The following is a 22,157-nucleotide window of genomic DNA, read 5'->3' as shown; positions in this document are numbered from 1 at the left end:
TAGTGATAGTTGGGTTGTGTTACATGCAGGGTGTAGTTATATACAGTGTGACATCTCTGACTGTAGTATAGTGTTATATGCGGAGTCTGTGTTGTATTACTATATGCAGTGTGACATCACAGGAGAGTGTTGTTGCCAGGGAATGTTTGTTGTGACTCTCCCGGGTAACAGGACTGTGTAGTACAATAAGCAGCATACTGACTGCCGGGATACCGCACCCTGCTGCTGCCGGGGGTCACATTACAGCAGAGGACCTGACAGATGGCATCCAGGAGCGCCGGCACCCTCATCACCCACAACAATGCCACCTACATCCCACCTGCTCTCATGCCTGGGTAAGACACTCGGATGTTGTCAGAGACAGGACGGCGGTAACCCTTTCATTACCCTTCACTGTGCCCCCTGCCTGGTATAGACACCTGTAGAACACCCTCATCAGCCTGAACACTGGGGGGAAATGCTTTACAGTGCAGCATGACTTTCCAAAATCTGCAGCACAGTCAGAAACTATGAAAAAAGTCTATTCGGGAATGTACCACTATGGAGCCAGAGGGGTGAAAGACAAAAAATACCCTCAATGACCCAGGCCAGGGGGGCGACCCAGCATGCCCTGCAGGAGTCTGCTCTCCTGTATACACCGGGGATTCTAGTATTATACTATAACCTTCTCTGCAGAACATTACTCCATCCCCCGTACCAACTAACATACTTACAGATGTGTCCTGCAGATTATTACACCCATGATCCCTCTGCAGATCATTGCTCCCTCTCATTCCTGACAACAAACTGATATAGACAAATATATGTATGTATATGCTGCAGCTCATCACTTTGCACACATACATAGAGAAATATTCTGCAGATTATTACACCACTGACCTCTCCAGACATCTGCAGATCTTTCCTTCCTTTATCCAATTGATATTTTTCTTGATCATCTGTAGATTTTTATACTGAAGATCTGCAGAACATCGCTGCTTTCCATCATATACTTTTACATATGAGCTGCAGATTATTACACCATTGATCTTTCTGGTTTCTGGTTCCATCTATATATTCTGCTGATTATTACACTCTTGACCTTTCAGGACATCTGCAGAGTATTGCTCTTTTTCTTCTACATATTCTGCAGAGTATGACATGTCTGGCCTTTCAGGACATCTGCAGAGTATTGCTCTTTTCCTTCTACATATTTTGCAGAGTATTACATGTCTGGCCTTTCAGGACATCTGCAGAGTATTGCTCTTTTCCTTCCACATATTCTGCAGAGTATTACATGTCTGGCCTTCCTGGACATCTGCAGAGTATTGCTCTTTTCCATCTATATATTCTGCTGATTATTACATTCTTGACCTTTCAGGACATCTGCAGAGTATTGCTCTTTTTCTTCTACATATTCTGCAGAGTATGACATGTCTGGCCTTTCAGGACATCTGCAGAATATTGCTCCTTTCTTTCTACATATTCTGCAGAGTATTACATGTCTGGCCTTTCAGGACATCTGCAGAGTATTGCTCCTTTCTTTCTACATATTCTGCAGAGTATTACATGTCTGGCCTTCCTGGACATCTGCAGAGTATTGCTCTTTTCCATCTATATATTCTGCTGATTATTACACTCTTGACCTTTTAGGCCATCTGCAGAGTATTGCTCTTTTTCTTCTACATATTCTGCAGAGTATTACATGTCTGGCCTTTCAGGACATCTGCAGAATATTGCTCCTTTCTTTCTACATATTCTGCAGAGTATTACACTCCTGGCCTTCCTGGACATCTGCTCTCTTCCATCTATATTCTTACTGTACGCCACACTGACTTGTCTCCAGATCTGCAGAACATTTCACCCCCCCAGACAGCACTTGTTACATTATAGGGCTTTGATCCCAGCTCTGCAGTATTTTGCCACCTGCTGCTGGTACTAGAGCCCTGGCACTGGTTGGGTCTCTCACAAGGTGTGTGCCCGGGGGGTGCGGAGCGGAGGACCCTGCCCTTAATGGATTTTGCATTCATGAAAATATCAGTCTGTAATTGACGTCTACTCATCCTCCTCAACATGGAGCTGCTGCTACTTGTCTTTTGGTAAACTTGAGCCCCTCTCTCTCCAAGGTGTCAGGAAGATGAGATCCGGGGTCCTGCATGTTCGGGTTCCTATATCTCAGGATTTCATTAGTTTATGATCTGAGCAATAAGGGAGGCTCAGATGTGGGATGCTGTAGGTAGTACCGGTACCTTTGCAGTCCCCTTTATTCAGTTTCTAGAAGGATCTTTGCTGCTGTATGGCGGCACACACATTGCAGAATAGCTTTAGCTGACTATACATGCCCCAGTCTCCTCCATGGATGTTATAGTCGCAGGGTTCAGAGAAGCTGAGCTCTGGGGTGCTGTATGTGGGGACTTGTGGAGCTTCTGGACCGGCTTCTACTACCTAGACTTTGCAGGGTTACAGAGCTGCTATTTGGGGTGATCCTCACAATGCACAGGGTGACATACAGGAGCCCTGGACACAATGGAGGGGAGGGGAGGGGAGGGGAGGGGTAGTCACTGGATATAAGGGGTGTTCAGGAATTATAGGAAATTCAGGGTTGGCGGCGGTGGGTGTGAAATGACTCTGCTGTACGGTCCCGTGCCTGGACTCATGGTGGTGTGGGCAGAGAGGCTGATATGACAATCAAGACCTGGGTGGTCGCTGGCGTAGAACAGGTGACATCACTCACATACATCACCGGACCCTAATAGGGTTGAGCGATCGGGGTCGGGAAAGATCAGATCCCGATCAGCAATCGAGCAAATTTCAAAATCACGATTGACTGGAAAATGATTGAAAATGGAATTTTGAAATCTCAAGATTGGCTCAACCCTAGACCATAATCAGTAAGTGCCACCAAGTGCCCCACCACGTCACTCCACCCCCCCCACCCCTGGGTCCGCCCCACTGCGTCACTCCACCCCCCCTGGGTCCGCCCCATTTTGTCACTCCACCCCCCCTGGGTCCGCCCCATTTCGTCACTCCACCCCCCCCACACACGGCATCACTCCACCCCCTCCCCCTCCCCTGGGTCTGCCCCATGGCATCACTCCACCCCCCCACCCCTAGGTCCGCCCCACCTCCTCCTGCCCCACCCCTGGGTTCGCCCTACTGCGTCACTCCGCTTCCCCCGCGCCTGGGTCCACCCCACCACTCCACCTCCTCCTCCCTACCCCTGGGTCCGCCCCACTATGTCACTCCACCTCCTCCCACACCCCCGGGTCCGCCCCACTGCGTCACTCCGCCTCCCCCACCTCTGGGTCCATCCTACGGGGTCACTCCGCCTCCTCCCCATTTAATTACCTATGTCATGGGGGACGGCTGACTTTAATAAATCCATCCCCATAGCACAGGGCCATCAAAAGCATCCCCGGGACCAGGTAGGTAATTCTTTACTTGTCCAGGTTTCTCTCCCTAAGGATAGACGGTATCCCCATAATAAGGTTTACAAAAGCATTCTGCTTTCTTGCACAACTACGCCACCTCTGTCAACAGGTAGTGTGTGGTACTGCGACATATGAATATCAGCCATGTTTTTCTAATACTCGCCAACCCAGTAAACAGGAGGCCATGAGGTTTCCTCTGTAGATGGTAACGTTGCCTCTGTCCGCGTCTCGCACCGTCCTGTTCTGCCTTCCAGGAGGACACACGAGGGGATAGCGGCTCCGAGTACTGGAGACAATTAGTGTCAGGAGCCGAGAAAACTTTATTGCTGTTTAATTAGTTTTATTCAATTATTTATTTTCTATCAATTATTTATCTCAGCCCCGCGTCGCCGGAACACAAGTCACAGGCTAAACCGCGGCAGGAACGCAGATCCTTGTGATCGCCGCTATCAGAGCTGATGTGTACGGCTGTACACGGTGCTAAGGCGGCTTAAAGGGGAAGTTCTCCAGAGATCATCCTTTCCATTTCGAGGGATGATATGGGAAGGGGGTCAATGATTGAAGACCTGCGTAAAGTAAATGAACCCCTTCAGCAGTGCTCAGGGGTCTTCGCGTTGTGATGTCATATTTGTGACTTCCACTGGTGGTCTCTGGGGGTCCTGAGTGTCTGTCTGAAAACGACTCCATTCAGGACAGGGGGTAAAATCTCGGCGTCTCTAGAGATCGGTGGTCCCAGTGGTCGGACTGCTGTAGACCCGCAACGTATCCCCAATCCTGGGCATAGGGAATAAACTGATTGGATGGGAAGACCCCTTTAAAGGGGTTATAGCCTTAAGAAAGGCTATTCTTCTCCTAACTATAGATGTCTTCTCCGCACCAGCGTTCGATAGAAATCCCGGTTTTCGTCGGTATGCAAATGAGTTCTCTCGCAGCACTGGGGGCGGGTCCCAGCACTCAAACAGCACTGGGGGTGTCCCCAATGCTGCAAGAGAAATCTCCAGTGCCGCCTCCATCTTCTTCAGGAACGGGCTCTCCCTGCGTCGGCTTCAAACTTCTAGACCTTGGGCTTCGGACAGAGCCAACTGCACATGCCCACGGCCACAAGAAAATGGCCGCTTACTTACTGTGTAAGCAGCCATTTTTCTTGTGGCTGCGGCCTACAAGTTTGAAGCCAGCACTGGAAGAAGACGCGTGAAGAAGCCGTTCCTGAAGAAGCTGGAGGTGGCGCTGGAGAATTCTCTCGCAGCATTGGGGACGCCCCCAGTGCTGTTTGAGCGCTGGGGCCCGCCCTCAGTGCTGCGAGAGAACTCATTTGCATACAGATGAAAACCGTATTATATACCGAACAGCGGCGCTGAGAAGACATCTAAAGTTAGGAGAAGAATAGCCTTTCTTTAGGCTATTCCTACGTGTCATTGACAAAAAAAAATTTGATTTTAATGGTCGAATCCCTTTAAGAATGAAAATTTAATGGGGCATAGGCTAAAAAGATAGCGGTGGTAGTTGACACTTTTTGGACTTTTTTCGTCTCCAGCCTTACAGGAGACCATAGATTGCTGGGTCGCCCTGTGGATCCTTCACTAATGTCGAACATTGCTCAACTTTTTGGCAACCTGAAGTGGCGGTTGTGGCACACTAGGGGTCACAATGCACCTCCATTGACTAATATCATCGAAGGAGTCGGAGGGTGACCTCGTCATCTTTGTTCAGGCCAAGGGAGTGGTGGCCATCTTTGGTCACACCAAGGCAGTGGCAGCCATAGCTTGAGAAAAACATGGCTTCTCTCCTTCAGTAACAGCGCCACACCTGTCTATGGGTTATGCCTGTTACTGCGTCTTGTAAAATCCCTTTAAAGTGAATTTGTCATTGGAGTTGGATTGGTGGGTGCAGGAACTAACGTGTCCCTGAGATGGAGACCTCTGGGTCCAGCTCCAGCAGCAGTGAAGGGGCCCCGGTTGTAGGACCATCCACTGTTGTAGCAGTGTGCGGTACTACAGTATCCAAGGTGGTACCATATAGTGAGGGTGCTGATGCATCGGCCAAGGGGTCACCCCCTCGACCACCATTCCTGTAGACCCCTTTAAGGCCACATCTGCAGGCCCCCCATGTTGTGCTGAGCTCCGCTGCTCCCAGTCCTATTTTCTGCTCCCGGAATGGAAAACAAGTGCGGCTTTCTTTGTGCCGATAAATTTTTCATCATCTCGGTTACATAATACAGGAGCGGGGATTCTGTTACCGGCTCGCCTAACAAGCCGTGCGCGGACACCGCAACTTACCTGCACTACTGAGGGTAAGAGTGAGCCGGAAAAGCCCACTTACCCATCCTGACCTCATTCTAGGGATGGCTTAAAGGAACACTCCGGAGAGCAGAAACACTGCAGGGGACTGATAGACGGGTTGCAAAATGGTTAACAGCTTGGAAAAAATGGCGCACGCTGTGCAAACTGTGTCCATATGGTGCACGATATGTGCGGGGCAAATCACGAGGCATCTTGGACATCTCACCACGTGGCTACAGTGCACATGTATCATAACTGGTGCATGGCTTTGATAAATTTGGTGCAATTTTTGACTTCTTCAGTCCGCGCCCTTTTCTATGGGTATTATTTGGAACTGAAGAGCTGGGTGCAAAAAGCTTCAAAAACACCGACACGGCGCCCCCCTGGGGTTCCCCATTATACAGCGGTCTGTAAGAAATGTGCCAGATTTTGCTTTGTAAATCTCCTTTGTAGGGTTGAGCCGATCTTGAGATTTCAGGATCGATCTTAAAATCCGATTTCTGATCATTTGCCAGCCGATCCCAAAATTTGCTCGATCGCCGATCGGGATCCGATCTTTCCCAATCGCTCAACCCTATGAATGAGGTTGAGCCGATCTTGAGATAACCTCTGACCTTGATCCCACCGGAAAAGATCGGGATCGGAATTCTGATCGCGATCATGAAATTTACTCGATCGCCGATCGGAATCCGATCTTTTACGATCCCGATCGCTCCACCCTACTCCTTTGTCTAAAGCAGGGCATGAGGGGCCACAAGAGAGAACTGCAGACCCCACCCTAGGTATCTATCCCTGGTGGCCTAGTGGTCTGCACCGTGGCCTTAGTGACCCAGCTCATCAGTAATCCAATATTCAGTGACCTGAACCCTGATGGTCCCTAAACCAGCAGACCTTCTCTGAAGACATGGAGTCCATACTGCTAACGGAAGGACCTCTCAAGTACAGCTTAATATCCCTGGTGGTCTAGTGGCTAGTGAATAATCTCCGTACTAGTCTCATCAGCTATAAATTGTATCTCTGGTGTCTACAGATTCAATAGATCACAACTTGGTGTCCATGTGGTTGGTGACTATTTTCCTGGTGGCCTAGTGGATAGTGAATAATGTTTATAATAGATTGGGGAGGAAGAAGTTCTATCCCCAGGTTCCATGGAGTTGATATATTACAACTTTCTTGTCCAGGTGGCTAGTGATTATTTTCCAGGTAGGCCAGTGGTTAGCGAATAATGTCTCTAATAGTACAATAAAGTAGAAATTATATCTCCATGGTCAACTGACTCGATAGCTACAAACTACCTGGACAACAGGTTTGTAATATATTGTCCTGGTGGTCTAGTGGTTAGTGAATAAGGTCTCTAATAACCCGGTGAGGTTTTATATTATATCCCTGGGGTCTAGGGTGATGCAGTAGTATAAAGCATGCCCATTACCATCCCTATATATATCATAACCCTGGTATCTAGGTTAGTAAATATGTTCCTGGTGGTCTAGTGGTTAGTGAAAAATGTCTCTAATAACCTGGTGAGTAGGGTTGAGCGATCAGGATCGGAAAAGATTGGATGCCGATCAGCGATTGAGAAAATTTCACAATCGCGATCGGAATTCCGATCCCGATCTTTTCGGGTAGGATCGAGATCGGGGCTTATTTCCCACAATGCTTGGCTACTGGCCAATGATTGTGGGAAAAGCTTAGCACCCATAGGAATGAATGGAAGCGGCCGGCCGCTTAACCCCCTGCGTGCCGGCTGCGTCCATTCATTCCTATGGATTTACCACAGCCTGCCACTCTTCTGCTTCGTCCCTGTTTTACTGTATACTCAGCTGAATATACGGTAAAACAGGGATGAAGCAGAAGAGTGGCAGGCTGCGGTAAATCACTGTGTGCTGTGCTGCTGTGAGGACGACGAGGCAAGTTCCCGAGTAGATAGATACTACTGTACATTGACTTCTCTATCTACTAGACAAGTCAATGTACAGTAATATCTATCTATTGGCAAACTTCGCTCAACTTACCTGCTCAGAAGTGCTGCCACTGCCTTCTTCTGGTCCAGTCCTCTCTCCTTCATGTGGCTTCAGAGCACTCCACCCCCGCCTCCCTAGACTAGTATTATAGAGAAGGTGGGGCTTAGGAGAGGGTGTGCAGGTCACTCACGTCTCCCCGCCCACACTCTCCAGCCGCACCAAGCCCCGCCTAATCCCTGCATCTCTACAATACTAGTCTAGGGAGGCGGGGGGCACTCTGAAGATGCGAAGGACAGAGGACCGGACGAAGAAGAACTGGGAGGGGTAATCACTACACAGCGTGGGGTCCAAAAAATTGAATCAATTTTTGGACTACATGCTGTGTAGTGAATAGGATCGTTTTTTAAATCAGATCTCCGATTATTTAAAAAATCCCATTGACTTGCATTAGGATAGGAATCGAATGGAAAATGATCGGAAATCAGATTTTAAAAACGATCCTGAAATTTCAAGATTGGCTCAACCATACTGGTGAGGGTTTATATTGTATCCCTGGGGTCTATGGTGATGCAGCAGTATAAAGCATTCCCATTACCATCCCTATATAGCGCCATAAGTTCCTCCTAACAAGTACATTACACGTTTTCTTTTCGCCTTTTTTGCTAATAACGTTTCCACCGTTTTCCACTTATTTTCACCATGTTCAATAAACATCCTTCACGTAAATCTCGTAACTCCGCATCTCCCGTGAGACCAATTACGCCGTACATGTCAAGCGGCGATTCATTCTGCGTTGCGAGGCCTCGCTGCTCTATTCAGTGACAGTCGGGGCTTGTATAATAGTCTAGCGAGAAGATCTGGATGCTACATAATACATGGTCCCTTTAAATATTTACAGAGCCGAGTACTTGTGATAACGTGGCAGCTGGTACGGCGCGTATACGGGCCCTGATCACCCCATATATATCTATAGAGACCACCTAGGCAGATGCAGAACGTTAGAAATACAGCGGTACTATAAGATTCAGACAGCACAATAATAAACAACAGAGTGAGAAATTATTGTGTATATAGTCATATAATAAGTAATCTACAGCGCCTGTAAGAACTCTGCACCATATCTACACCAGCAGGAGGCGCAAGCGGCCATGCGTAACAATAACCAATTACTGATCCATTATGTACTGCATGCTTATATCTACATAGTCAACATGTCACAATAGGTTATAGTAACAGTATAACTGCTATAATACTACTCCTATGTACAAGAATATAACTACTATAATACTACTCCTATGTACAAGAATATAACTACTATAATACTACTCCTATGTACAAGAATATAACTACTATAATACTACCTCCTATGTACAAGAATATAACTACTATAATACTAGTCCTATGTACAAGAATATAACTACTATAATACTACCTCCTATGTACAAGAATATAACTACTATAATACTACCTCCTATGTACAAGAATATAACTACTATAATACTACTCCTATGTACAAGAATATAACTACTATAATACTACTCCTATGTACAAGAATATAACTACTATAATACTACTCCTATGTACAAGAATATAACTACTATAATACTACCTCCTATGTACAAGAATATAACTACTATAATACTAGTCCTATGTACAAGAATATAACTACTATAATACTACCTCCTATGTACAAGAATATAACTACTATAATACTACTCCTATGTACAAGAATATAACTACTATAATACTGCTCCTATGTACGAGAATATAACTACTATAATACTACTGCTATGTACAAGAATATAACTACTATAATACTACTGCTATGTACAAGAATATAACTGCTATAATACTACTCCTATGTACAAGAATATAACTGCTATAATACTACTCCTATGTACAAGACTATAACTACTATAATACTACTCCTATGTACAAGAATGTAACTGCTATAATACTACCTCCTATGTACAAGACTATAACTACTATAATACTACTCCTATGTACAAGAATATAACTACTATAATACTGCTCCTATGTAAAAGAATATAACTACTATAATACTACCTCCTATGTACAAGAATATAACTACTATAATACTACTCCTATGTACAAGAATATAACTACTATAATACTACTCCTATGTACAAGAATATAACTACTATAATACTACTCCTATGTACAAGAATATAACTACTATAATGCTACTCCTATGTACAAGAATATAACTACTATAATACTGCTCCCTATGTACAAGAATATAACTACTATAATACTGCTCCTATGTACAAGAATATAACTACTATAATACTAGTCCTATGTACAAGAATATAACTACTATAATACTACTCCTATGTACAAGAATATAACTACTATAATACTGCTCCTATGTACGAGAATATAACTACTATAATACTACCCCTATGTACGAGAATATAATTACTATAATACTACTCCTATGTACAAGAATATAACTGCTATAATACTACTCCTATGTACAAGAATATAACTACTATAATACTACCTCCTATGTACAAGAATATAACTACTATAATACTACTCCTATGTACAAGAATATAACTGCTATAATACTACTCCTATGTACAAGAATATAACTACTATAATACTGCTCCTATGTACGAGAATATAACTACTATAATACTACTCCTATGTACAAGAATATAACTACTATAATACTACCTCCTATGTACAAGAATATAACTACTATAATACTGCTCCTATGTACAAGAATATAACTACTATAATGCTACTCCTATGTACAAGAATATAACTGCTATAATACTACTCCTATGTACAAGACTATAACTACTATAATACTACTCCTATGTACAAGACTATAACTACTATAATACTACTCCTATGTACAAGAATGTAACTGCTATAATACTGCTCCTATGTACAAGAATATAACTACTATAATACTGCTCCTATGTAAAAGAATATAACTACTATAATACTACCTCCTATGTACAAGAATATAACTACTATAATACTACTCCTATGTACAAGAATATAACTACTATAATACTACTCCTATGTACAAGAATATAACTACTATAATACTACTCCTATGTACAAGAATATAACTACTATAATGCTACTCCTATGTACAAGAATATAACTACTATAATACTGCTCCCTATGTACAAGAATATAACTACTATAATACTGCTCCTATGTACAAGAATATAACTACTATAATACTAGTCCTATGTACAAGAATATAACTACTATAATACTACTCCTATGTACAAGAATATAACTACTATAATACTGCTCCTATGTACGAGAATATAACTACTATAATACTACCCCTATGTACGAGAATATAATTACTATAATACTACTCCTATGTACAAGAATATAACTGCTATAATACTACTCCTATGTACAAGAATATAACTACTATAATACTACCTCCTATGTACAAGAATATAACTACTATAATACTACTCCTATGTACAAGAATATAACTGCTATAATACTACTCCTATGTACAAGAATATAACTACTATAATACTGCTCCTATGTACGAGAATATAACTACTATAATACTACTCCTATGTACAAGAATATAACTACTATAATACTACCTCCTATGTACAAGAATATAACTACTATAATACTGCTCCTATGTACGAGAATATAACTACTATAATACTACTCCTATGTACAAGAATATAACTGCTATAATACTACTCCTATGTACAAGAATATAACTGCTATAATACTACTCCTATGTACAAGACTATAACTACTATAATACTACTCCTATGTACAAGAATGTAACTGCTATAATACTACTCTATGTACAAGAATATAACTACTATAATACTACCTCCTATGTACAAGAATATAACTACTATAATACTACTCCTATGTACAAGAATATAACTACTATAATACTACTCCTATGTACAAGAATATAACTACTATAATACTACCTCCTATGTACAAGAATATAACTACTATAATACTGCTCCCTATGTACAAGAATATAACTACTATAATGCTGCTCCTATGTACAAGAATATAACTACTATAATGCTGCTCCTATGTACAAGAATATAACTACTATAATGCTGCTCCTATGTACAAGAATATAACTACTATAATACTACTCCTATGTACAAGAATATAACTACTATAATACTACCTCCTATGTACAAGAATATAACTACTATAATACTGCTCCTATGTACAAGAATATAACTACTATAATGCTACTCCTATGTACAATAATATAACTACTATAATGCTACTCCTATGTACAATAATATAACTACTATAATGCTACTCCTATGTACAATAATATAACTACTATAATGCTACCTCCTATGTACAAGAATATAACTACTACAATACTGCTCCTATGTACAAGAATATAACTACTATAATACTGCCCCAAATGTACAGGGATATAACTTCTATAATAACACCAGTCTTCATAAATCTCCCCGCAGTATGCTGGTATTATTCTCAAAAGATAAAGAAGAGTTGATGTCACAGTGGTCAGACCCTCGATGACCTCTTTCATCCTTTATTCTGTGATGATCTGTGTGATGGCTTCTTATCTGTGAACCTGGTTTGGTCCGTCTTCCACTACGTTGCGCCTCAGGGCTGATAGACTAGCACTGAGCTAATGAGCCTGAGCGATGAAGATAATGCATTTAATTACAGAAACATCAGCAAAGTCTACAAGTCTTTACTGAATGTAATCAGTGCTGAAGTAGAAAACCAACTGGGCTCTGCTACACCTAATATACACTGCCGGAAATTACCAGCATTATCAGCAGATCAATGTGTAATTACAGCAACATCAACTTCTACGTATGCGGTATATCCTTGTGATTATATGACGGTAAGGCTAGGAAAACATAACATTGTCCAAGAACATAGGAGGTAGTATTATAGTAGTTATATTCTTGTACATAGGAATAGTGTTATAGTAGTTATATTCTTGTACATAGGAGCAGTATTATAGTAGTTATATTCTTGTACATAGGAGTAGTATTATAGTAGTTATATTCTTGTACATAGGAGGTAGTATTATAGTAGTTATATTCTTGTACATAGGAGTAGTATTATAGTAGTTATATTCTTGTACATAGGAGTAGTATTATAGTAGTTATATTCTTGTACATAGGAGTAGTATTATAGTAGTTATATTCTTGTACATAGGAGTAGTATTATAGTAGTTATATTCTTGTACATAGGAGTAGTATTATAGTAGTTATATTCTTGTACATAGGAGCAGTATTATAGTAGTTATATTCTTGTACATAGGAGCAGTATTATAGTAGTTATATTCTTGTACATAGGAGCAGTATTATAGTAGTTATATTCTTGTACATAGGAGCAGTATTATAGTAGTTATATTCTTGTACATAGGAGCAGTATTATAGTAGTTATATTCTTGTACATAGGAGCAGTATTATAGTAGTTATATTCTTGTACATAGGAGTAGTATTATAGTAGTTATATTCTTGTATATAGGAGGTAGTATTATAGTAGTTATATTCTTGTCCATAGGAGTAGTATTATAGTAGTTATACTCTTGTACATAGGAGTAGTATTATAGTAGTTATATTCTTGTACATAGCAGGTAGTATTATAGTAGTTATATTCTTGTACATAGGAGCAGTATTATAGTAGTTATATTCTTGTACATAGGAGGTAGTATTATAGTAGTTATATTCCTGTACATAGGAGGTAGTATTATAGTAGTTATATTCTTGTACATAGGAGCAGTATTATAGTAGTTATATTCCTGTACATAGGAGTAGTATTATAGTAGTTATATTCTTGTACATAGGAGGTAGTATTATAGTAGTTATATTCTTGTACATAGGAGCAGTATTATAGTAGTTATATTCCTGTACATAGGAGGTAGTATTATAGTAGTTATATTCTTGTACATAGGAGCAGTATTATAGTAGTTATATTCCTGTACATAGGAGTAGTATTATAGTAGTTATATTCTTGTACATAGGAGTAGTATTATAGTAGTTATATTCTTGTACATAGGAGTAGTATTATAGTAGTTATATTCCTGTGCATACGAGTAGTATTATAGTAGTTATATTCTTGTACATAGGAGTAGTATTATAGTAGTTATATTCTTGTACATAGGAGCAGTATTATAGTAGTTATATTCTTGTATATAGGAGCAGTATTATAGTAGTTATATTCTTGTACATAGGGGCAGTATTAGAAGTGTGAAGACACTCCCTCCTCTCGACTATGCCTATTTATTGGGCCTAATATGGAACAGAGTGCAGTGCACCTGCATTTAGTCGCGGCTACCCGTCTTTTGGTCCGGAATCTGAGTCAGTCTCTGCCCCAGGTTCCGAACCAAAAAAACGTTTGTGAACTTACCCTTACACTGTATGGTGGGGGAGTTGTGCGGTTCTCAGCAGGAATCATTACACTGGATAACATGCTGTGGATATCTTACAGGTCAGTAAGTGTTTCTTAATCAGTTTTTTATGCGGATTTCAAATCTGGAAACCGTTTTGATCTATCAGGTCAAATTCTTAAGATTTTGTCAAATAAATTATTAAGCATTATTTTGCTTAAATAGGACTACAAGCTTCTGACAGCATACAACATATATATATATTATGTTCTCTCTCTATATATACACTAGCATCTACCCGCGACTCTGTCTGTGTTGCTGTTGGCACCGACACGCATATATGCATGCAATTGTTGCTGGCGATGATCCATCTGTGCTCGTGTCTCAGCTCTGCTACATCTGTTTCTGTGTAGTATACCCAGGTTTGCCCCGGGTACCAAACACACAAACGTTCACATTTATAGTATTAGTAGGATATATATATATATATATATGAATATTGTAGTATAATTATTTATTAAAGGGGCTCTATCATTGGCAAAAGTCTTTTTTAACTAATCACATCCTTGCATAGGCTTTAGAAAGGCTAATCCACACCGACCTTCTATATGCAAAATACCTCAGTAGTATTTGAATAAATCTGTTTTTATTCATATGCTAATGAGCTTCTCGCTGCACAGGAAGTTCCCAGCCAGCTCTCCTCTCCCTGCTGTGTACTGTGTATGAGAGGAGGGAGGAGTCAGCAGCAGCAGCTTGTGCTATATACACAGGAGACAGTGCACAAAGAGACTTCCGGGGTGCACGGAGAAGGCTCATTAGCATATGAATAATAACAGACTCATTCAAAATCTACTGAGGCGATTTACATACAAAAGGTAGGTGTGGAATAGCCCTTCTAGAAAACCTAGTCGCAGTCAGCGATGAACACGGCGAGCGCTTCCACCAGCAGGACATGTCTGTGATGGAGCCACGCTATCAGGGTCGGGGGAGTGCCGCCATGTTGGCAAACTACTGTTGGACGCTTCGGCGTGATTTGTCAGCTCATCGGTATAAGCAGAAGTCCACAGCCAAGAAATGTAAACCATGAACATGTTTAACAAATTTTTGCACATTTTACAGATCTTAGACTTCAAACTGAATTTTTGTTTATCATGCAATTATGTATGTTATATGTGTATATGTATGTTATATGTATACAGTATATGTATGTTATCCTACTAATCCTACTTAAATGTGAAAGTTTGTGAGTTTGGATGTTTGTTCCTCAATCACGCCAAAACGCCTGCACGGATTAGCCTCACAATCGGCACACACATACAGTGGAACTGGGAAGGAAACATAGGCTACTTATTATGCGGCTAAATGCCTGTACCTCGCTACTGGAGCCGCCAAATTCATGTTCACGCTGGGCTAAAGGACCCAAGATGACGTCACCTCAGGCCCTTCAGCCGTTCACCCATAGGATCACGCGAGTGTGTGGGCAGTGCTAGATAGAAGTGTGCAGGCTCAGGAACATGGCGTTGCGATGCTCTGAGCTGCCGCCACTATTCGGCCTTGGTGTGTGACTCTGCGGCGTTTGTCTGCTGTGTGCGCCTCCTTACTATTCAGCCTCTGCCAGCGGCGAGTGAGAGTAGCAGAAAAGTTAGCGGCATGTCTCGGTTCCACATACTGCGTTAGTACGACAGGGGTAACGCCTCTGCAACCGACGGCATGGGAGGGTTTAATGGTATGCCGGGAGTCTGCTAAAGGATCGGGGTTTATTGCCGGGAGACTGCGGTAGGGGGGGAAGGGGGGGTGCCGGGAGACTGCCGGAGAGGGGTGGGGGTTGGTGCCAGGAGACTGCTGGAGAAGGGGCGAGGGGGGTTGGTGCCGGGAGCTTGCTGGAGATGTGAGAAAGGGGGGGGGGTCCTCTGGAAATGTGGGGAGTCAGAAGGGTGGTTGTGGGGGCCGCCTAGAATGCGCGAGAAGTGGGTGTCGCGTGCGCAGGTGACTGGAGGAATTGGGGGAGCCGGGCCGCACCTACAGATACTGTGCATATACTTAGAAGTCACAGAGTCAGGACGCGAGCCCAGGCAGATTATTGCCAGCACCCATTGCATATGTATACGCGGGTCGGCGCCAACAAACAAGTCGCAGGCAGATGCTAGTATGTATATAATATGTTATATGTAAGTTATATGTATATATGTATGTTCTATAGAATCTCAGGAGCTATCGCCACATTCAGGTTTATGTTTATAATTCTTGTAGCAATAACTTTTAAAATACCAGTTTTTGTGCAAAAATTACATTTCTTATGTTTTGAAGTAATTAATTGAAATATAAAAATTAAGATCGTGGATATTTCAAGAATGGCGGGTGATAGAGAACAACGCAGAAGATCGATTATTATCATTACAAAGTGGCTGACCCCTCTAACACTGTATCTGATATCTGTGTGGCTTCTTGTGCAGGTATCGTGGCCACATCCCTACAGAAGCCTTCACTTATGGTGACACATATGGGAACACCACGGCGCGCTGCTTTCAGGATTTCCGCTCCGCAGCTCTCAGTACCAGTCACAGTCCGTACTATAAGGGGGGGCAGTTTCCCACCAGCTTCTCCAATGACCCCGCGCTGGTGATCGGTAACCGCTCCCGAGGTTGGGACAGATTCCTATACAGTCCCACCTGGTCCCGATACAATGTGGATTATAACCGCACACAGGAGCTGAGCCAGTTCATGAAGGTCGGTGCAATGTAGTGACAATGTCTTCTGCCTCCAAACATAGGACACGCTATGTATGACGTATATACATGTACTATAGAGCAGACTCTATGATATATGGTAGGGATGTGCAAGGAAAGGGTAAACACTCACAAGTATATGTCACATACATGCATATTAATCGCAAAAGCAGACTTGTATACAGGGCTGATGTCTGCACCCTGCCATCCTGGGTAAGTGCCGGGGCCCGCTGCACCTATGGGGGGCCACTCGGGGTTGCAATAAGCACTTCAATCCATACAGACGTTAGCAATCTACTGTGTAGGACTATTATAATGTATGGGGCTATGCGGGTCTCACCCACACATCTTAAAATTTGCAAGGAAGACGGAAGACCCTTAGGGCTCCCAGCAATGTCACCCCAATAACCGGGACTGAGAAGTCAGATCTACACCACCGATGCTGTGAGATATCTGATCCTATTGCCTTCTGTTTCAGGGCGCGCAGCAGCACCGCGACCACTACCGGGACAAAACCGGCACCGTGCCCCAAGTACCGCACTTCATCCTGCCCGTCAAGAATGAGGAAACCTACCCTGTACCCCAGCAGGAGTGAGTATCCTATGGGGGGGGGGGGGGGGGGGGGTGCGCGCTACGTACTATACAGAACTAAAACACAGGGGTTGTCAGGATTGGTGGGGGTTCCAGCGATCAACGATTTATCCCCTGTCATATATTAGGGGGAAAGAATAATTTTGTGTCACCTTTAACTGCCCCTAACCCCTGTCCAAGTATATGCAGTTGTGCTCAAAATGGATCGGTACCGCTATGGGGTCCCTAAAAGCCCCAGACATTAGGCTGGGTAGACTATCACCTTTTCAAGAAGATAAAATAGTGCACTTTACCTTACACCCCTCCCCAGCCTGACTTGTTGGCCTAGGTTCACATTTAGCAAGTTTTGTCGGAAGTGGCAAAGTATCTTTACACGCTGAGCCATTTTGGTTCTTTCTTGATGGAGCCCATTAAAGTCAATAGGGTGGGTAGTAACATTTTGTTATATTGGGGTCCCCATGTTCAAACACGTCAAACCCTACAGATTACTGACAGATCCTTCTTTTTCTTATTTTAGGTTTTGACCTGTGAGGACCCCAATAAAACGGGAATCTTCAACCTGATCTGACCCCGAAGTATTGAATAATGTGTTGGGATTAAAGATGGCGCCCGTGACCGACTATTGTCTTATCTTCGTTTTGGTCACATCTCCAGGCAGTAATAAAAGTCAGACTGTGATGGGTTTATTATTAGGGTGTGGGCACGTGCCAAATGGAGACCAATAGAATTTTGAATGCAGCTCTGGGTGTGACTGGAGACATCACACATGTGCAAATAAACCCGCTTTTATCATTAGAGGAACATTCATTAAGCAAAAAATATGGCAAGTAATTGTGCCAAAGTGATGGGGGAGGACCCGGCCTCAGCCTGGCTCTGCTATGGCTGCTGTATACGTGATATATACAGAGCAGAGACCTCCACCCCACCTGTTCCCGCTTGTGTTGTGTCTTCTAGTGTTTTTCATAGACTTATTCTCCCGAGCAGCACTTGACTTTTTACATAGAAAGCAAACAATGTACACGACTCAGCCGCCTTTATTATCCGCCCACATCAACTGCTTCAGATCCTATTCACACTCGCAGTACAGGGAGAATCCCCTCTGATGCAGGCACAAGGCAGCGGAGAACAGAACATGGGCTGGGACATGCATTTTTTGTCTTCTACATCTGCGCTTACTTTAAGACTTTCTAGAGAACAGCAACTGAGTAAAGACGTTCATTATGGAATCAGACTAGAATATAACATATAGAACAAGGCTGAAGTCAGGGCAGGGAGAGGACAATGGTAGTCAGAGAACAAGGCTGAAGTCAGGGCAGGGAGAGGACAATGGTAGTCAGAGAACAAGGCTGAAGTCAAGGCAGGGAGAGGACAATGGTAGTCAGAGAACAAGGCTGAAGTCAAGGCAGGGAGAGGACAATGGTGGTCAGAGAACAAGGCTGAAGTCAGGGCAGGGAGAGGACAATGGTAGTCAGAGAACAAGGCTGAAGTCAGGGTATGGAGAGGACAATGGTAGTCAGAGAACAAGGCTGAAGTCAGGGTATGGAGAGGACAATGGTAGTCAGAGAACAAGGCTGAAGTCAGGGCAGGGAGAGGACAATGGTAGTCAGAGAACAAGGCGGAAGTCAAGGCAGGGGGAGGACAATGGTAGTCAGAGAACAAGGCTGAAGACAGGGCAGGGAGAGGACAATGGTAGTCAGAGAACAAGGCTGAAGTCAGGGCAGGGAGAGGACAACGGTAGTCAGAGAACAAGGCTGAAGTCAAGGCAGGGAGAGGACAATGGTAGTCAGAGAACAAGGCTGTAGTCTAGGCAAGGAGAGGACAATGGTAGTCATAGAACATGGCTGAAGACAGGGCAGGGAGAGGACAATGGTAGTCAGAGAACAAGGCTGAAGTCAAGGCAGGGAGAGGACAATGGTGGTCAGAGAACAAGGCTGAAGTCAAGGCAGGGAGAGGACAATGGTAGTCAGAGAACAAGGCTGAAGTCAGGGCAGGGAGAGGACAATGGTAGTCAGAGAACAAGGCTGAAGTCAAGGCAGGGAGAGGACAATGGTAGTCAGAGAACAAGGCTGAAGTCAAGGCAGGGGGAGGACAATGGTAGTCAGAGAACAAGGCTGAAGTCAGGGCAGGGAGAGGACAATGGTAGTCAGAGAACAAGGCTGAAGTCAGGGCAGGGAGAGGACAATGGTAGTCAGAGAACAAGGCTGAAGTCAAGGCAGGGAGAGGACAATGGTAGTCAGAGAACAAGGCTGAAGTCAGGGCAGGGAGAGGACAATGGTAGTCAGAGAACAAGGCTGAAGTCAAGGCAGGGAGAGGACAATGGTAGTCAGAGAACAAGGCTGAAGTCAAGGCAGGGAGAGGACAATGGTGGTCAGAGAACAAGGCTGAAGTCAGGGCAGGGAGAGGACAATGGTAGTCAGAGAACAAGGCTGAAGACAGGGCAGGGAGAGGACAATGGTAGTCAGAGAACAAGGCTGAAGTCAAGGCAGGGAGAGGACAATGGTAGTCAGATAACAAGGCTGAAGACAGGGCAGGGAGAGGACAATGGTAGTCAGAGAACAAGGCTGAAGACAGAGCAGGGAGAGGACAATGGTAGTCAGAGAACAAGGCTGATGTCAAGGCAGGGAGAGGACAATGGTAGTCCGAGAACAAGGCTGAAGTCAAGGCAGGGAGAGGACAATGGTAGTCCGAGAACAAGGCTGAAGTCAAGGCAGGGAGAGGACAATGGTAGTCAGAGAACAAGGCTGAAGTCAAGGCAGGGAGAGGACAATGGTAGTCAGAGAACAAGGCTGAAGTCAAGGCAGGGAGAGGACAATGGTAGTCAGAGAACAAGGCTGAAGTCAAGGCAGGGAGAGGACAATGGTAGTCAGAGAACAAGGCTGAAGTCAAGGCAGGGAGAGGACAATGGTAGTCAGAGAACAAGGCTGAAGTCAAGGCAGGGAGAGGACAATGGTGGTCAGAGAACAAGGCTGAAGTCAAGGCAGGGAGAGGACAATGGTAGTCAGAGAACAAGGCTGAAGTCAAGGCAGGGAGAGGACAATGGTAGTCAGAGAACAAGGCTGAAGTCAAGGCAGGGAGAGGACAATGGTGGTCAGAGAACAAGGCTGAAGTCAAGGCAGGGAGAGGACAATGGTGGTCAGAGAACAAGGCTGAAGTCAGGGCAGGGAGAGGACAATGGTAGTCAGAGAACAAGGCTGAAGACAGGGCAGGGAGAGGACAATAGTAGTCAGAGAATAAGGCTGAAGTCAAGGCAGTGAGAGGACAATGGTAGTCAGAGAACAAGGCTGAAGACAGGGCAGGGAGAGGACAATGGTAGTCAGAGAACAAGGCTGAAGTCAGGGCAGGGAGAGGACAATGGTAGTCAGAAAACAAGGCTGAAGTCAGGGTAGTCAGAGAACAAGGCTGACATCAAAGCAGGCGGAGAACAATGGCAGTCAGAGAACAAGACCAAGGTCAGGGGAGGTGGAGAACATGTGTAATCTACCAACAGGGCTAGTCTCCAGGAAGGCGAAGAGCTCTCATAAGCCAAAAACAACACTTAAATCAAGTCAGGTAGAGTGCACACATGTTCCAAGCGCAAACTGAGTTCAGGGCATGTGGAATATAGCTGTAGTCAGAAAAGAAGGTTAAAGTTAGGTCAGGAGGAGAACACGTTTAGTAAGAATACAAGGTTACAGTCAGGCAGAGGAGGGTAATAACCTCTCCTGGAAATGTAAGATGTAGCAGTGAGCACCAGTGAGGGCCCCATGTGTTTCTTCTCTGTGGCCCCTCTGCACAGTATAAGAGTTGTGCAGTCTAATGTGAACGAAGGCTACCACACATTCCGCGCACCATCCTCGGGTAGAGATTTTATGGTAATATCCAGGCAGAGGACTCATCTGATCTGCCATTGTTTACATAAACCTCATATCTGCAGCGTTTCATCATCATCCCCCGGGGGAGTGATCAGTCATCGCCGCCTACCCTGGATATAATAGACCTGCTCAGTTACCAGCACTATACAGAGGCGACGACTCTGACACCTAAAGGGGGACACCAGACCCCACAAGAGGCTTATTACCCCCCACTGCCCCATAATCTGTATCTTACTGCTGGTGTGGTGGACTGTAGTATATAATGTTCTGTCCTTACAGTGTATAGCACTCAGGTCTGGTGGTGTTTATACAGCTGAGCTGAAGTGTAAAGCATGGCGGACAGCAGCCTATATAACGGTCAGATATTTTAGATAAATGTCGTCTCCTCCAGGCAGTGGCGTAACTAGGAATTGCAGGGCACCGTCGCAAACTTTTGACATGGCCGCTACCCCCCCCCCCTCTGACCAACACTGAGGACCCCGACCGCCCCCCTCCTTCGCATTTCTGCACGCTCTATTATGCCCCATAGAAGCCCCTATACACAGTATTATGTCCCATAGTGGACCCTGCACACAGTATTATGTCCCATAGTGGCCCCTGCACACAGTATTATGTCCCATAGTGGCCCCTGCACACAGTATTATCCCCCATAGTGGCCCCTGCACACAGTATTATGTCCCATAGTGACTCCTGCACACAGTATTATCCCCCATAGTGGCCCCTGCACACAGTATAATGTCCCATAGTGACTCCTGCACACAGTATTATCCCCCATAATGGCCCCTGTACACAGTATTATATCCCATAGTGGCCCCTGCACACAGTATTATGCCCCATAGTGGCCCCTGCACACAGTATTATGCCCCATAGTGGCCCCTGCACACAGTATTATGCCCCATAGTGGCCCTTTTTTAAATGTTTTTTTTTAATGTTTTTTTACCTCTCCCGGGCCTCCGATTA

The 22,157-nt window shown here is 44.0% G+C and overlaps 1 protein-coding gene across 1 annotated transcript; it reads left to right on the top strand.

Moving 5' to 3' along the window:
- Positions 1 to 235: 235 nt before the first annotated feature.
- Positions 236 to 17,350, top strand: CIMIP2C (ciliary microtubule inner protein 2C). The gene is made up of 3 exons (XM_075269355.1): positions 236 to 335; positions 16,483 to 16,756; positions 17,234 to 17,350. The coding sequence occupies exons 1-3, from the start codon at positions 262 to 264 to the stop codon at positions 17,348 to 17,350; spliced, it is 465 nt and encodes a 154-aa protein (XP_075125456.1). The 5' UTR covers positions 236 to 261.
- Positions 17,351 to 22,157: the final 4,807 nt, after the last annotated feature.

Source organism: Leptodactylus fuscus, chromosome 3 (genome assembly GCF_031893055.1).
Source record: "Leptodactylus fuscus isolate aLepFus1 chromosome 3, aLepFus1.hap2, whole genome shotgun sequence".
Classification (NCBI taxonomy): domain Eukaryota; kingdom Metazoa; phylum Chordata; class Amphibia; order Anura; family Leptodactylidae; genus Leptodactylus; species Leptodactylus fuscus.
The sequence above is the reverse complement of the archived record's forward strand: the minus strand, read 5'-3'. Positions and strand labels throughout refer to the sequence as shown.

Bases quoted from the DNA above. Each gene is read 5' to 3' on its own strand.
- CIMIP2C (XM_075269355.1), top strand. From the start codon at position 262: ATGGCATCCAGGAGCGCCGGCACCCTCATCACCCACAACAATGCCACC. The intron at 336-16,482 runs GTAAGACACTCG...CTTCTTGTGCAG, and splicing joins CCACCTGCTCTCATGCCTGG to GTATCGTGGCCACATCCCTA. The intron at 16,757-17,233 runs GTCGGTGCAATG...CTTCTGTTTCAG, and splicing joins AGCTGAGCCAGTTCATGAAG to GGCGCGCAGCAGCACCGCGA.